The 15,923-nt window shown below is 49.7% G+C and overlaps 1 protein-coding gene across 1 annotated transcript; it reads left to right on the top strand.

Moving 5' to 3' along the window:
* The first annotated feature begins 960 nt into the window (after window positions 1-960).
* On the top strand, window positions 961-14,292 carry LOC149286391 (uncharacterized). Its single transcript, XM_089494146.1, has 4 exons — window positions 961-1,000; window positions 4,229-4,333; window positions 10,460-10,546; window positions 11,214-14,292. Exons 2-4 carry the CDS (start codon window positions 4,276-4,278, stop codon window positions 13,181-13,183), a joined length of 2,115 nt encoding a protein of 704 aa, XP_089350272.1. The 5' UTR covers window positions 961-1,000; window positions 4,229-4,275; the 3' UTR covers window positions 13,184-14,292.
* Window positions 14,293-15,923: the final 1,631 nt, after the last annotated feature.

Genomic DNA, 15,923 nt, shown 5'->3' with positions numbered 1-15,923 from the left:
AGAGTCCTAGAGACAGAAGGGAAGCCCAAGGGCCATCCAGTCCAGCCCCTTCTTATGCCATGCAGGAATTCATAGAGTCTTTCCTCTGGTCATCCTCATGGGCTGAGGGTCCAAGCCAGCTCCTCGCGGCTCTTGAAACCTGGGTTCAGGCCAGTGGCAACAGAGCCCCCCACTTGGACTGCCACGGCCCCAGAGAAGTCTGGCCACAACAACCGGACAGTGAAGGTGACCACCAACATGATGATGAGTAGAGAGACCTTGCAGCCAACTTGGGTGCAAATGTCAAGGTCCGGTTCATGTGTCAGTGGATGGCAAGCTGCAGGAAAAGAGAGTCCCTCTAAAATGTTAGGAGGAACTTCCTGAGAGTAAGGGCTGTTTGGCACTGGAAGACATTGCCTAGGAGTGTAATGGAGTCTCCTTCTTTGGAGGCTGTCTTTAAGCGGAGGCTGGATGTTCATCTGTCAATGGGGCTGCTTTGATGGAGAGTTCCTGCATGGCAGAATAAAAGGGTTGGACTGGATCAGGGCCCTTCTTGGGGCCTCTTCCAACTCTATGAGTCTATGATTCTAGAATAAAGTGTATACAGTACAGAGGCAGAGTTTGTGTATGTGTTTACATTCATAGATACATATAGACTAAGCATAGAATAAAATGTATAAAGTACTGTATAGGGGCAGGCTTTGTGTCTCTGTGTGTGTATGTGTATATAAGTACTTTTATAAACCTAAATGTAGATAGAGATCTTTCTAAATAATCTCTCTCTCTCTCTCTCTCTCTCTCTCTCTAATCTGGTTTTGGAGCCCATTTTCTGGGCGGGGCTTTTACCAGGGCCTTTCCCTCGGAGTCTTCCGAGGGTCCTCTCTATGGTTGGACGCCATTTTAGGGCCGGGCGGAAGTGGGGCCTCCTTAGGGCTCTGGCTCCGCCCCCTTCCTCCTCCTCTGCCTGGCGGAAGTGGGAGGGAGGGGGCTCTGCTTCCGGTTGTCCAAGGAGGAGGAGGAGGTGAGTGGACCCTTCCCTCTTCTTCTGGGCCTTTGGGGGAATGATGGGGGCTGAGTATGGAGGATAATAGCAATGATAACTATAAAGCTGCCGCCTCCCTTTCGCCCTGGGCTTCCCTTCTCCTTTCCTGGTTTGCAGACAAAGGCAGCCTTTGGAAGGAGGAGCAGCTGGGCCTCCAGGACCAGAACCAGAAGGACCTTGCCTTGGAAAGTGGGATCTGGGGAAAGGGAGGGAGGGGGCCAGGATCTGAGTGGGACAGTAAGGGAGAGTGAGTGGGTCCTGCCTCCCTCCTCCCTCTTCTGGGCCTTTGGGGGGATGATGGATAGGTGACCTTTCCCATAAAAAGACCTTGGACGTTTGGAGGGGGCTGAATATGGACAGCAGACTATGAAGGTCCCAAAGGAAGGAAGAGGTCCTCTTGGACTGCATCCCCCAGAATCCCCTGGTCAGACTGGCTCTAAAGAGGGGATTCTGGGTGTTGCATTCATTCCTGAAGAGGAGGCATTGCTCATCCACTCAGGGCTCCTTCCTCTCGGGCTGCATCCCCCAGAATCCCCTGGTCAGAATGGCTCCAAAGAGGGGATTCTGGGTGTTGCCTTCATCCCTGGAGAGGAGGCATTGCTCATCCACTCAGGACTCCTTCCTCTTGGACTGCATCCCCCAGAATCCCCTGGTCAGAATGGCTCTAAAGAGGGGATTCTGGGTGTTGCCATCATCCCTGAAGAGGAGGCATTGCTCATCCACTCAGGGCTCCTTCCTCTCGGACTGCATCCCCCAGAATCCCCTGGTCAGAATGGCTCTAAAGAGGGGATTCTGGGTGTTGCCTTCATCCCTGGAGAGGAGGTATTGCTCATCCACTCAGGACTCCTTCCTCTCGGACTGCATCCCCCAGAATCCCCTTGTCAGACTGGCTCTAAAGAGGGGATTCTGGGTGTTGCCTTCATCCCTGGAGAGGAGGCATTGCTCATCCACTCAGGACTCCTTCCTCTTGGACTGCATCCCCCAGAATCCCCTGGTCAGAATGGCTCTAAAGAGGGGATTCTGGGTGTTGCCATCATCCCTGAAGAGGAGGCATTGCTCATCCACTCAGGACTCCTTCCTCTCGGACTGCATCCCCCAGAATCCCCTTGTCAGACTGGCTCTAAAGAGGGGATTCTGGGTGTTGCCTTCATTCCTGGAGAGGAGGCATTGCTCATCCACTCAGGACTCCTTCCTCTCGGACTGCATCCCCCAGAATCCCCTGGTCAGAATGGCTCTAAAGAGGGGATTCTGGGTGTTGCCTTCATCCCTGAAGAGGAGGCATTGCTTATCCACTCAGGACTCCTTCCTCTCAGACTGCATCCCCCAGAATCCCCTGGTCAGACTGGCTCTAAAGAGGGGATTCTGGGTGTTGCCTTCATCCCTGAAGAGGAGGCATTGCTTATCCACTCAGGACTCCTTCCTCTCGGACTGCATCCCCCAGAATCCCCTGGTCAGAATGGCTCTAAAGAGGGGATTCTGGGTGTTGCCTTCATCCCTGAAGAGGAGGCATTGCTTATCCACTCAGGACTCCTTCCTCTCAGACTGCATCCCCCAGAATCCCCTGGTCAGACTGGCTCTAAAGAGGGGATTCTGGGTGTTGCCTTCATCCCTGAAGAGGAGGCATTGCTTATCCACTCAGGAATCCTTCCTCTCGGACTGCATCCCCCAGAATCCCCTGGTCAGAATGGCTCTAAAGAGGGATTCTGGGTGTTGCATTAATTCCTGAAGAGGAGGCTTTGCTCATCCACTCAGGACTCCTTCCTCTCGGACTGCATCCCCCAGAATCCCCTTGTCAGACTGGCTCTAAAGAGGGGATTCTGGGTGTTGCCTTCATCCCTGGAGAGGAGGTATTGCTCATCCACTCAGAACTCCTTCCTCTCGGACTGCATCCCCCAGAATCCCCAGGTCAGAATGGCTCTAAAGAGGGGATTCTGGGTGTTGCATTCATTCCTGAAGAGGATACATTACTCATCCACTCAGGACTCCTTCCTCTCGGACTGCATCCCCCAGAATCCCCTGGCCAGAATGGCTCTAAAGAGGGGATTCTGGGTGTTCCCTTCATCCCTGAAGAGGAGGCATTGCTCTTCCACTCAGGACTCCTTCCTCTCAGACTGCATCCCCCAGAATCCCCTGGTCAGAATGGCTCTAAAGAGGGGATTCTGGGTGTTGCATTCATCCCTGAAGAGGATGCATTGCTCTTCCACTCAGGACTACTTCCTCTCAGACTGCATCCCCCAGAATCCCCTGGTCAGAATGGCTCTAAAGAGGGGATTCTGGGTGTTGCATTCATTCCTGAAGAGGATGCATTACTCATCCACTCAGGACTCCTTCCTCTCAGACTGCATCCCCCAGAATCCCCTGGTCAGAATGGCTCTAAAGAGGGGATTCTGGGTGTTGCATTCATTCCTGAAGAGGGTTTATTACTCATCCACTCAGGACTCCTTCCTCTCAGACTGCATCCCTCAGAATCCCCTGATCAGAATGGCTCTAAAGAGGGGATTCTGGGTGTTGCATTCATTCCTGAAGAGGATACATTACTCATCCATTCAGGACTCCTAACTCTTGGACTGCATCCCCCAGAATCCCCTGGTCAGAATGGCTCTAAAGAGGGGATTCTGGGTGTTGCCTTCATCCCTGAAGAGGAGGCATTGCTCTTCTACTCAGGACTCCTTCCTCTTTGACTACATCCCCCAGAATCCCTGAAGCTTGGTGCAGAGACAGGGGAATGTCTTAGTGCTCCTTCCTCCTTGATCCTGGGATCTGGAGCTTCTTGGAGGGACTGAGGATTCCCCAAAAGAGACCTCTAGCATCAGAGTTTAGGGAACTGGGCTGGAAAGTCCTAAGGCCCCCCAAAACTGCAGCCTCCCAGAGTCTCTAGGAGAGCCCCCTCCTCCATGGGCAGATGCTCCTGGACCTGTTTTGGCTCCCCCTGGTTCATGGGGGGCTGGCAAGGGGCTGCTTGGCACTCAGTGTGTCAAGGGGATTCTTTGGGAAGGGGAAACTCCTGCACCCCCAAATAGATCCAGGGTCAGAAGAGGGCTCTGACAGGGGGGTCCCACTGCATCCCATGGTCCAGCAGGAAGGAGGGGGCCCTTTCCCAGCCCCCTTTGAGGGTTCCATCTGGGCCCTGGGGCCCCTTCTCCTCTCTGGAGGGACTTTTGGGGAAGCAGAGCCTGACCTACCCCCTTCCCTTCTTCCTCCCCATAGGAAATCCCAAAGAAAGGAAGAGAAGCTGTGCATTCGGACATCAGAGAATGGCAAAGGAGAAGGAGCTCCGAGGGAAGATGGAGGAAGAACAGTCCCTGGAGAAAGGTAACTGAGAACCCAAGAGGGAAGGAAAGAGGGGGACCCAAAGGGTGCTCAGCAATGGTTCCTTTTCATCCTGGAGAGAAGTGACCAGTGTGGTGTCCAGTGGGGCTCTGTCCTGGGCCCAGGGCTATTCCACATCTTTATCAATGACTTGGAAGACAGAATTGGGGACATACGCATCAAATTTGCAGATGACACCAAATTAGGAAGAGTAGCTAATACTCCAGAGGACAGGATCAAGATTCAAAATGACCTGAATAGACTAGAAAGTTGGGCCACAGCTAACAAAATGAACTTCAGCAGGGAGAAATGTAAGGTACTCCACTTAGGGCAGAAAAATGAAATGCACGGATATAGGATTATGGGGGACAGCTGGCTGAACAATAAACTTATACGTGTGAAAGGGATCAAGGAGTCCAAGTAGACCACAGGTTGAACATGAGTCAACAGTGTGATGCGGGAGCTAACAAGGCCAATACAATTTTAGGTTGCATCAGTAGAAGTACAATGTTTAGATCAAGGGAAGTAATACTGCCGCTATATTCTGCTTTGGTCATGTCCTACCTGGAATATTGTTTCCAGTTCTGGGCACCACAATTCAAAAAGGATGTGGAGAAACTGGAGCCATGAGTCCAAAGGAGGGCGACTAAAATGGTGAAAGGTCTGAAAACCATGAAGCCCTATGAGGAACGACTTAGGAGCTGGGGATGTTTAGCCTGGAGAAGAGAAGGTTAAGAGGTGATATGATAGCCCTGTTTAAATATCTGAAGGGTTGTCATGTTGAGGAGGGAGCAAGCTTGTTTTCTGCTGCTGCTCCAGAGACTAGGACCCAATGGAGCAATGGATGCAAGCTCCAGGAAAAGAGATTCCAGCTCAACCTTAGGAGGAACTTCCTGACAGTAAGTGCTGTCCGACAGTGGAATACAGTGGTGCCTCGGGTTACGAAATTAATTCGTTCCGCGGCCGCTTTCGTAACCCGAAAAGCCTTCGTAAGCCGAATTGCCATAGGCGCTAATGGGGAAAAGCCGCGATTCCGTGTAAAATAGCGCCGAAAAGCACCAAAAGTTTTTTCGTAACCCGAAAAAACATTCGTAACCCGGAACAATGTTTTCCAATGGGATTTTTTCGTATCCCGAAAATTTCGTAACCTGGGTATTTCGTATCCCGAGGTACCACTGTACATTCCTTCCTCAGAAATTATGATGGAGTCTCCTTATTTAGACATCTTTAAACAGAGGCTGGATGGCCATCTGTTGGGTATGCTTTGATAGAGATTTCCTGCATGGCAGGGACTTAGACTGGATGGCCCTTGTGGTCTCTTCCAGCTCTATGATTCTGTGATTCACTGCCTCATGGCCTTCTCCCTCTGGCCCCTCTCAGTCCGAGGTTGGCCTTAGAGAAAGGGAACTGACCCCCAAGAGAGAGAGAATGAAACAGGGGGACCCCCAAGACCCCTTCCTCTCTTCCCCATGGCCTTCTTCCTTTCGCCCCTCTCAGTCCCAGGTTGGCCTTAGAGAAAGAGAACTGACCCCCAAGAGAGAGAGAAAGAAAGTGGGGACCCCTAAGACCCTCTCTGCCCCATGGCCTTGTCCCTCTTGCCCCTCTCAGTTCCAGGTTGGCCTTAAAGAAAGGAAACTGACCCCTAAGACAGAGAGAAAGAAAGAGGGGGACCACCAAGACTCCTTCCTCTCTGCCCCATGGCCTTCTCCCTCTGGCCCATATCAGTCTCAGGTTGGCCTTAGAGTAAGGGAACTGACCTCCAAGAGAGAGAAAACAAAACAGGGGGACACCCAAGACCCTTTCCTCCCTGCTGCATGGCCTTCTCCCTCTTGACCCTCTCAATCCCAGGTTGGCCTTAGAGAAAGGGAACTGACCCCCAAGAGAGGGAGAGAAAGAGGGGTACCCTGAAGAGCCCTTCCTCTCTACCCCATGGCCTTCTCCCTCTCGTTCCTCTCAGTCTCAGGTTGGCCTTAGAGAAAGGGAACTGACCCCCAAGAGAGAGAGAAAGAAAGAGGGGGACCCCCAAGACCCCTTCCTCTGCCCTATGGCCTTCTTCCTCTGGCCCCTCTCATTCCCAGGTTGGCCTTAGAGAAAGGGAACTGACCCCCAAGAGAGAGAGAAAGAGGGGGACCCCCAAGATCCTTTCCTCTCTGCCCCATGGCCTTCTCCCTCTGGCCCATATCAGTCTCAAGTTGGCCTTAGAGAAAGGGAGCTGACCCCCAAGAGAGAGAGAAAGAAAGAAGGGACCCCCAAGATCCCTTCCTCTCTGCCCCATGGCCTTCTCCCTCTGGCCCATATCAGTCCCAGATTGGCCTTAGAGAAAGGGAACTGACCCTAAGAGAGAGAGAGAGAAAGAAAGAGGGGACCCCAAGACCCCTTCCTCTCTGCCCCATGGCCTTCTCCCTCTGGCCCCTCTCAGACCCAGGTTGGCCTTAGAGGAAGGGAACTGACCCCAAGAGAGAGAGAAAGAAAGAGGGAGACCCCAAGACCCCTTCCTCTCTGCCCCATGGCCTTCTGCCTCTGACCCCTCTCAGTCCCACGTTGGCCTTAGAGAAAGGGAACTGACCCCAAGAGAGAGAGAAAGAAAGAGGGGGACCCCAAGACTCCTTCCTCTCTGCCCCATGGCCTTCTCCCTCTGGCCCCTCTCAATCCCAGGTTGGCCTTAGAGAAAGGGAACTGACCCCCAAGAGAGAGAGAAAGAAAGAGGGAACCCCCAAAAACCCCTTCCTCTCTGCCCCATGGCCTTCTCCCTCTGACCTCTCTCAGTCCCAGGTTGGCCTTAGAGAAAGGGAACTGACCCCAAGAGAGAGAGAAAGAAAGAGGGGACCCCCAAGACCCCTTCCTCTCTGCCCCATAGCCTTCTCCCTCTGGCCCCTCTCAGTCCCAGATTGGCCTTAGAGAAAGGGAACTGACCCCCAAGAGAGAGAGAAAGAAAGAGGGAGACCCCAAGACCCCTTCCTCTCTGCCCCATGGCCTTCTGCCTCTGACCCCTCTCAGTCCCACATTGGCCTTAGAGAAAGGGAACTGACCCCAAGAGAGAGAGAAAGAAAGAAAGGGGGACCCCAAGACCCCTTCCTCTCTGCCCATAGCCTTCTCCCTCTGGCCCCTCTCAGTCCCAGATTGGCCTTAGAGAAAGGGAACTGACCCCCAAGAGAGAGAGAAAGAAAGAGGGGGACCCCCAAGACCCCTTCCTCTCTGCCCCATGGCCTTCTCCTTCGGGCCCCTCTAAGTCTCAGGTTGGCCTTAAAGAAAGGGAACTGACCCCAAGAGAGAGAAAGAAAGAGGGGGACCTCCAAGACCCCTTCCTCTCTTCCCTATGGCCTTCTTCCTCTGGCCCCTCTCAGTCCCAGGTTGGCCATAGAGAAAGGGAACTGACCCTAAGAGAGAGAGAAAGAAAGAGGGGAACCCCCAAGACCCCTTCCTCTCTGCCCCATGGGCTTCTCCCTCTGGCCCCTCTCAGTCCCAGGTTGGCCTTAGAGCAGGGGTGCAAAACTTGCGGCCTGGGGGCCGCATGCGGCCCAGCAAAGGATTTCTGGAGGCCTGGGACCAAACAATCAGGAGGAGGCTGTCCCGGCTCCCAGAATCCTCCTTGATCGCACAGGGCTTTGGAAGATGGGAGCAATGGACTCTTCCCCCAGACGTCCCAGGAGAGCTTTTGCTGGGGGCAGGCTTACAGCTCCTCTCACCCGAGAGGGAGTGAGACCCTGAGGGCTGAACTTTTTATAGGGCAAGTGGCGAGAGTAGAGCTGGGAGGGCAGAGAGAGAGCAGCGAGTGAGAGAGCAAAAGAGCGAGAGAGGGCAGGGGTTTGGCTCATTAAGATATAAGGGGCCCAGGGTCTTCACTGGGGTGTGGATGGGGGTGGAGGAGGAGGAGGCCACCGCACTTTTGGCGAGCAGCCTGGGATTCTGGATCCTTGTCTTTGCAAGGCTGCCCGCCTGGCAAAGCCCCCAGGCCGCTCAAAGGTGAGTGACTTGACGGAAAAGGGGGGGAAAGGGTTATCCTCTACCATGTCATTCACGTGGCCTGGGTTTTTTTACTGGGCAGGCAGCCTTGCCGCTCAAAGATGAACAGCTTGGCAGAAGAGGACAATGAGGTGGACGAGTTGTCTTGTCTCTTACCCCCATCCCCTCCCCTCCTCCTCCTCACAAGGCTGCCCGCCCATCAATGGGGGAAAGAGACAAGGACCCCTGCCCAGCGAGTTGTCCTCCTCCTCTTCTGCCGAGTCAGCAAGGCTGCCCGCCTGGCAAAACCCCCAGGCTGCTCAAAGGCGAATGACTTGGCAGAGGAGGAGGAGGGCAATGTGGTGCGCAGGCATCTTTATCTCTTTCCCCATCCCCCTCCTCCTCCTCCTTTTCTAGAAAGAAAGAAGGAAGGAAAGAAGGGAGGGAGGAAAGAAAGAATCAAGGAAGTGAAGAAGGAAGGAAAGAAAGAAAGGAGAGGGTAAGAGGAGGAAAAGAAAGAAAAAAGAAAAATAAGAGAGGGAGGGAGGAGGCAGGGAAAGGAAGAAAGGGGGAAGGGAGGAAAGAGAAGCAAGGAAATAAAGGAGGAAAGAAAGAAGGGAGGGAAGGAGGGATTAAGGAAAGAAAGAAGGAAGGAAGGAATGAAGGAAGGGAGGGAGGGAGGGAGGGAGGGAGGGAGGGAGGACCAGATTTCCCTCCTTTTCCTGGACATGTCTCCCATCTCAGCCTTCCTGTCCAGGAGGAGGGATTCCAAAATGCCCTCCATTTTCAGCATGGCTAAGAATTATGGATTTACATTTATATGCTTCCAGCTTCTATTTGGTCATGTCCTCCATTTTTCTTGAATGTCCTATATGTCACCTAAATGTCCTACATTTCCCTGTCCTAAACCTATTGGTGGCCCGAACAACCTAGCAGAACTTAATTTCGGCCCCTACCTCTTTCTAAGTTGGGGACACCTGCCTTAGAGAAAGGGAGCTGATCCCCAGGAGAGAAAGAAAGAAAGTGGGGGATCACCAAGACCCCTTCCTCTCTGCCCCATGGCCTTTTCCCTCTGCCCCCCCTCAGTCCCAGGTTGGCATTAGAGAAAGGGAACTGACCCCAATAGAGAGAGAAAGAAAGAGGGGGACCCCCAAGACCCCTTCCTCTCTGTCCCATGGCCTTCTCCCTCTGGCCCCTCTCAGTCCCAGGTTGGCCTTAGAGAAAGGGAACTGACCTCCAAGAGAGAGAGGAAAAAAGAGGGGGACCCACAAGACCCCTTCTCCTCTGCCCCATGACCTTCTCCCCTTAGAGACCACCCAGGGGTCATGCAGTCCAAACTCCTGTAGCTTGAATCCATTGCTCTAGATCCTATACTCTGGAGCAGCAGAAAACAAACTTGCTCCTTCTTCAATAGGAGACAGCTTCAAATCCTTAAACAGGACTATCATGTCACTTAACCTTCTCTTCTCCAGGCTAAACATAGACAGCCATTCCCTCAGTCTCTCCTCATAGGGCTTCGTGGTTTCCAGACCCTTCCCATTTTGGCCGCTCTCCTCAGGAAGCCTCTCTGTTGAATAGTCCCTGGCATTGATGTCAGGCTAATCTGTAGGTAATACTTTGGGTCCTCTTTCGTTCCCCGTTTTGAAGATGGAGACAACAATGACCCTCCTCCAATCTGCTGGGACTTCTCCAGGAATACTCAAAAATTATTGCCAATGGCTCTGAGATTACTTCTGCCCGTTCTTTCTGTCTGCCCTTCTCCATGAATTCGCACCCACATCCTGCGCACATCCAGCCCCAGCCATTGCCCTGACTGCCAAGATGGCCCCACTCTCATTCCTTCTGTAGGACCTGGACTGGCTGAGGGAGCGCAAGGCAGGCCACAACACACAATGCACACATCTGTCTCCACTCAACATCTGGGATGGTGTCCCACTGGACTAATGGCAGGACCAGTCCTCTAATGCCTTGCCTCTTTCTTGGCATTTCCTTCGCGCCATGGAAGAAATCGGGGAGCGGAGCAGTTAAGCCAGAGTTTTAGGGAGTACCTTTGGAAGACCACACAGGGAATGTTTTAAGTTTGCTCTTCACCACTTGAGTCCATGAATTGGGAGAAAGGCAGGATATAGGTCAAGAAAACATCCATAACAACAAGGTGTAGGTATTCTCTCTGCCTTTTCTTTTCAGAAGATCCCAAACAGGATCTCATCTCCCATCTGGAAGGAGGAGGAGACTCCTTTGACCAGGGCTCCATGAAAGGAGAAGGAGCTGCAGGTACCTGCCTAGATCTTAGTCAAGAGATGTCTTCCTCTCTGGGGATGAAGGGGCAGAGGGCCTGGGGAAGGTCTCCGCTTGTGCTTGGTTTTATTGAGTCCGACCCATGGGTGGATTGTAAATGGTTCTCTTGGGCCGGCCGTACCCAGTGACCTCTGACCCAAGACAAAGGCATGGATAGCAACATCGTTCTTCATGCCAACTCAAACATTTCCCACATTCCATGCTCAGTTTGTCCCCAGGACAGAGTCCACAGGGTTTAGTGTTACTCATACTTGTAGAACTGCCCTCAGCAGGATAAAGTCCCTAGACCTGGCCTTGGTCCTCCTTCCCTTTTCTGTCTGACCAGGGCCTTCTTTTGACTTGGGACAGATAGAAAAGACTGGCACTAGGAGTTCGTTTTCCCATTTCAGGGAGTCTTCTTCCTCTAGTCTTCCTAGACCTGTTGAGTTTCCTTTGCTTCTCAGAAGCTCATGAGGATGAACATCTGAGTCTATTGGAGCTAAAGGGGAAATGGACCAGAACGGAATGGGTGATTTCTTGGCTGAGAGAGTCTCATATTCCAAAGGGAAGTAAATCATGTTTAAAGTAGTGGGGAGAATATAAAATAAAGTAATTCAGATTGATTCTGTGCTTGGCTCCTAATTGCTTCTCCTTTTTCCTGAAGCAGATAATGAGCAGCAGAGAGAGAACTATGAGGAGCCACCTGTGACGTCAATGGAAATTATGGAGCCTTTCATGGAAACAGAAGAGTTTGGAAATCAAAAGGAACTGAAAAGGAAAAGGGGAAAACAAAGGCAAAACGAAGAGAACAACTCTGCCTCTAATGATGCCATACTTTCTGAACATCTGACTTCAAGCTCAGATCAAGAAGAGTGTCTGGTCTGTGGGAGAATATGCAAATGTAAATCACAATTGAACTCACACTTCAGCATTCCCATCGAGGAGACACCATACGAATGCATGGACTGTGGGAAGAGCTTCAGTCAGAGTGGAAATCTACGTTTACATCAAAGAAGCCACACTGGGGAGAAGCCATACAAATGCATGGAATGTGGGAAGAGCTTCAGTGACAGTGGAACTCTATGTAAACATAAAAGAATCCACACAGGAGAAAGACCATATAAATGCATGGAATGTGGGAAGAGTTTCAGTCTCAGTGGAACTCTACATTCACATCAAAGAACCCACACAGGGGAGAAACCACATAAATGCATGAAATGTGGGAAGAGCTTCAGTCAGAGTGGAAATCTACGTTTACATCAAAGAAGCCACACTGGGGAGAAGCCATGCAAATGCATGGAATGTGGGAAGAGCTTCAGTCACAGTGGAAATCTACATAAACATCAAAGAATCCACACAGGAGAAAAACCATATAAATGCATGGAATGTGGGAAGAGCTTCAGTGAGAGTGGAAGTCTACATACACATCAAAGAACCCACACAAGAGAGAAACCATATAAATGCATGGAATGTGAGAAGAGCTTCAGTAACAATGGAAATCTACATTTACATCAAAGATCCCACAGAGGGGAGAAGCCATACAAGTGCATGGAATGTGGGAAGAGCTTCAGTCAGAGTGGAAATCTACGTTTACATCAAAGAACCCACACAGGAGAAAGACCGTATAAATGCATGGAATGCGGGAAGAGCTTCAGTAACAGTCAACATCTCAGTTCCCATCAGAGGAGCCACACAGGGGAGAAGCCATACAAATGCATGGAGTGTGGGAAGAGCTTCAGTGACAGTGGAACTCTATGTAAACATCAAAGAATCCATACAGGTGAAAGACCATATAAATGCATGGAATGTGGGAAGAACTTCAGTCGGAGTGGACAACTACATATACATCAAAGAACCCACACAGGGGAGAAACCATATAAATGCATGAAATGCGGGAAGAGCTTCAGTGACAGTGGAACTCTACGTAAACATCAACGAACACATACAGGGGAGAAACCATATAAATGCATGGCATGCGGAAAGAGCTTCAGTGACAGTGGAACTCTACGTAAACATCAACGAACACATACAGGGGAGAAACCATATCAATGCATGGAATGCGGAAAGAGCTTCAGTCTCAGTGGAGGTCTACATATACATCAAAGAACCCACACAAAGGAGAAACTATATGAATGCATGGAATGTGGGAAGAGCTTCAGTCACAGTGGAAGTTTACGTTTACATCAAAGAACCCACACAGGAGAGAAACCATATAAATGCATGGAATGTGGAAAGAGCTTTTATCGAAGTGAAACTCTACATTTACATCAAAGAACCCACACAGGGGAGAAACCCTATAAATGCATGGAATGTGGGAAGAGCTTCAGTGACAGTGGAACTCTACGTAATCATCATAGAACACATACAGGGGAGAAACCATATCAATGCATGGAATGTGGGAAGAGCTTCACTCTGAGTAATAACCTACGTCTACATCAAAGAACACATACAGGGGAGAAACCCTATAAATGCATGGAATGTGGGAAGAGCTTCAGTCAGAGTGGAAGTTTACGTTCACATCAAAGAACCCACACAAAGGAGAAACCATATAAATGCATGGAATGCGGGAAGAGCTTCAGTCAGAGTGGAAATTTACGTTCGCATCAAAGAACCCACACAGGAGAAACCCTATAAATGCATGGAGTATAGAATGGGATAATAAAGTGGCATACCTTATCTAAAAATGCTCAATGAAGGCTTGTTTTTTGGGAATTTATGTCTTTTTTGCAATCTTTTCGAGCCTTGGATAGCTGATTAAATGGATGTTTCTGCTGACCTGCGTTTTTCAGGGTCCAAATGGAGTCCTGTAGGATCCCCAGCTCTGGCGAAAACTGCCTGAATTCGGCCAGAAGACCCTCCCCAACCCCCGGGTTTCTCCCTGGAAGGAAAAAAGGACGAGATCGTATATGCTAAAAATTCTTCCAACTATGAGTCTATGATTTGTGACTAACGTTAGTGAAAAAAAAGGAGTCTGTATGGTGTGAAACTGGAGGAGGTGGCAGTCAATGACGCTGTGAGTGACCTCGACCCTACTGAAGCCACTATGGACCTCACTGGCGCAGTGTCGCTTTCCTCCCGAATAGTGTCGGGTTGCGAGGAAGAGCTGCGTACTTAGAGTTTGGCCACTGAGGTTGATCCGCGGGTGCTGTTCTCCTTCATGGCGATGAAAGCAAATCCGCCGCCTTTGGCGCGGGACGCATGGCTCTCGATGTGCGCCTTCTGCTCTGGAGAGAAAGATGGGCAGATGAGGTCAAGGCTCCAGTCCTCGTTCAGCCGGGCAAAATCGCCACTTGCCCTGCTGTCCTTGGCCTGGCCTGCCTCGCAGGGGTGTGGGTGTTGTGAAGACAAAGCGCTGCGGCTCTTCGATGGCTCCTGTCAATCAATTGGTCAGTCAATCGATTAACGACCTCTATGGTCCAGCTTTGGATCGTGTCCTAAATTATTTCTTTAAAACGTTTAAATTAAAGTTTATGAAATGGTTAAGAAAATTACTAGATATGAGAGATACTGATAGACTGTCAAGGAAACGAAAAGAAGAAAACTAATCTGAGGAAAAGGAAGATTGGGACTTAGTAGTTAAATATTGGAGAAAACAAACAGAGAAAGAAGAGATAGTGAAAGAAGTAGTGATGAGAGGATAGATATATAGATATGAAAACGTAATAAAATAAAATGGGGGGGGGGGGGGAATGAAGAGGTTACTAAGAAAATCCAAAGGTTAATATAGCATAGGAGTAAAGAGATACATAAAATAACTACACAAAGGAAGAAAGGAAAAAGTAATAAAGATATGAAATATATTTTGCTAGATAACAATAAAATATCTTCAGAAACAATTGTAAATATGGGTTGGAATAATGGGTATGTGAGATTATAACATTTGTTATTTTTGTAAATGTATTTGGATTTATAAGTCTGTGTTTTTCTGTATTTGATTTTATTGACAATAAAGGTTTAAAAAAATTACGTTTTATGAAATAACAATCTCAAACAATAGAGAAAAAGTGACCTTGGGAAAGAGGCCAAACCCCTCAGAAATAGGCAGCCAAGGAAGGGACAAAGTTATAATTTTACATATGTGTGTATATATAATTATGTGTGTGTGTGTGTGTGTGTGTGTGTGTGTGCATGTACATAATTTTACACACATGGTGTGTGTGTGTGTGTGTGTGTGTAGCCTTTTTCCCCTCGCAAGAAGCCTCCCTGCTGCCTCTCAAGAACTGGTCCAGGGCTGTAGAAAAAAGGAAATGGCACCAGGTTTACTTCACAAAACGCTCCAAAGTCTGAGTGTCTGTGTGTGCGTGTGTGTGTACATACACATACACACACACCTTTATGCCATGAAACCCTGGGATTTGTAGTATTGTCGGATATTTGGTCTTCTTTGCCAAAGTCTGAGTGTGTATGTGTACACACACAGATATGTATATGTATACACACACACACACACCCCTTTAGGCCATGGAACCCTGGGATTTGTAGTATTGTCAGATATTTGGTCTTCTTTGCCAGAGAGAGAGCTCTGGTGCCTCACAAAACTACAAATCCCAGGACTCCCAGAGCATTGTGCCATGGCAGTCGCTTCCTCCCTCCAACAACCCCATTTTCTCTCAGGACCTCAAATAAAACATTAAAAACAAGATAGATAGAGAGATAGAGAGATAGAGAGATAGAGAGATAGATCCTTTTTGGCCAAAGCTCACACAACTTTCTCCTTCCTCAGAACGGCATTCTTCACTCCCTACATCTGAGGATCCCTATAGAAAACAGAGAATACCAATGGACTCTAAGTCTTATTCTCACAAATAACACAATATTTACTACAAAGTAGATAGTGATCCCTGTGAGGGTACAGCTGAGAACCAAAGTGAATCTGCACTGCAGAAAAAAGAAGGCGGTTTCACACTGCTTTAGCTGCCCTGGCTCCATGCCATGGAATTATGGGATTTGTAATTTGGTGATGCACCAGCAGCCTTTGACAGAAGGCTCAAGGCCTTGTAAAACTATGTATCCCAGGATTCCACAGGAGGGGAGCTACAGCACTTAAAGCGGTGCCGAACTGCGCTATCTTTACAGAGCAGATGCATCTGGACCAAGAACCAAAGAAAACCTGGAAGCTGAAACCAGTCGCTCCTTCCCTTCAAGCCCCCATTTTCTCTCACCCTCAGAACCCCAAAATAAAACATTTATACACACACACACACACATCCATACATATAGCCTTTTTTGGCCAAAGCACATCTCTTCCCATCACTATAGTAAACATTTTCCTGCTGGAGAGGAGTGACCAGTGGGGTGTCCAGTGGGGCTCTGTCCTGGGCGCAGTCTGCCATTCAACATCTTTATCAATGACTTAGGTGAAGGAATAGAAGGC

Source organism: Sceloporus occidentalis, unplaced genomic scaffold, assembly GCF_023333645.1.
Source record: "Sceloporus occidentalis isolate IW3139 unplaced genomic scaffold, rSceOcc1.0.p SCAF_69, whole genome shotgun sequence".
Taxonomy (NCBI): Eukaryota; Metazoa; Chordata; class Lepidosauria; order Squamata; family Phrynosomatidae; genus Sceloporus; species Sceloporus occidentalis.
Note: the sequence above shows the minus strand (reverse complement) of the source record. Positions and strands in the feature narration are given on the sequence as shown.

Bases quoted from the DNA above. Each gene is read 5' to 3' on its own strand.
- LOC149286391 (XM_089494146.1), top strand. From the start codon at position 4,276: ATGGCAAAGGAGAAGGAGCTCCGAGGGAAGATGGAGGAAGAACAGTCC. The intron at 4,334-10,459 runs GTAACTGAGAAC...TTTTCTTTTCAG, and splicing joins AGAACAGTCCCTGGAGAAAG to AAGATCCCAAACAGGATCTC. The intron at 10,547-11,213 runs GTACCTGCCTAG...TTTTTCCTGAAG, and splicing joins GAAAGGAGAAGGAGCTGCAG to CAGATAATGAGCAGCAGAGA.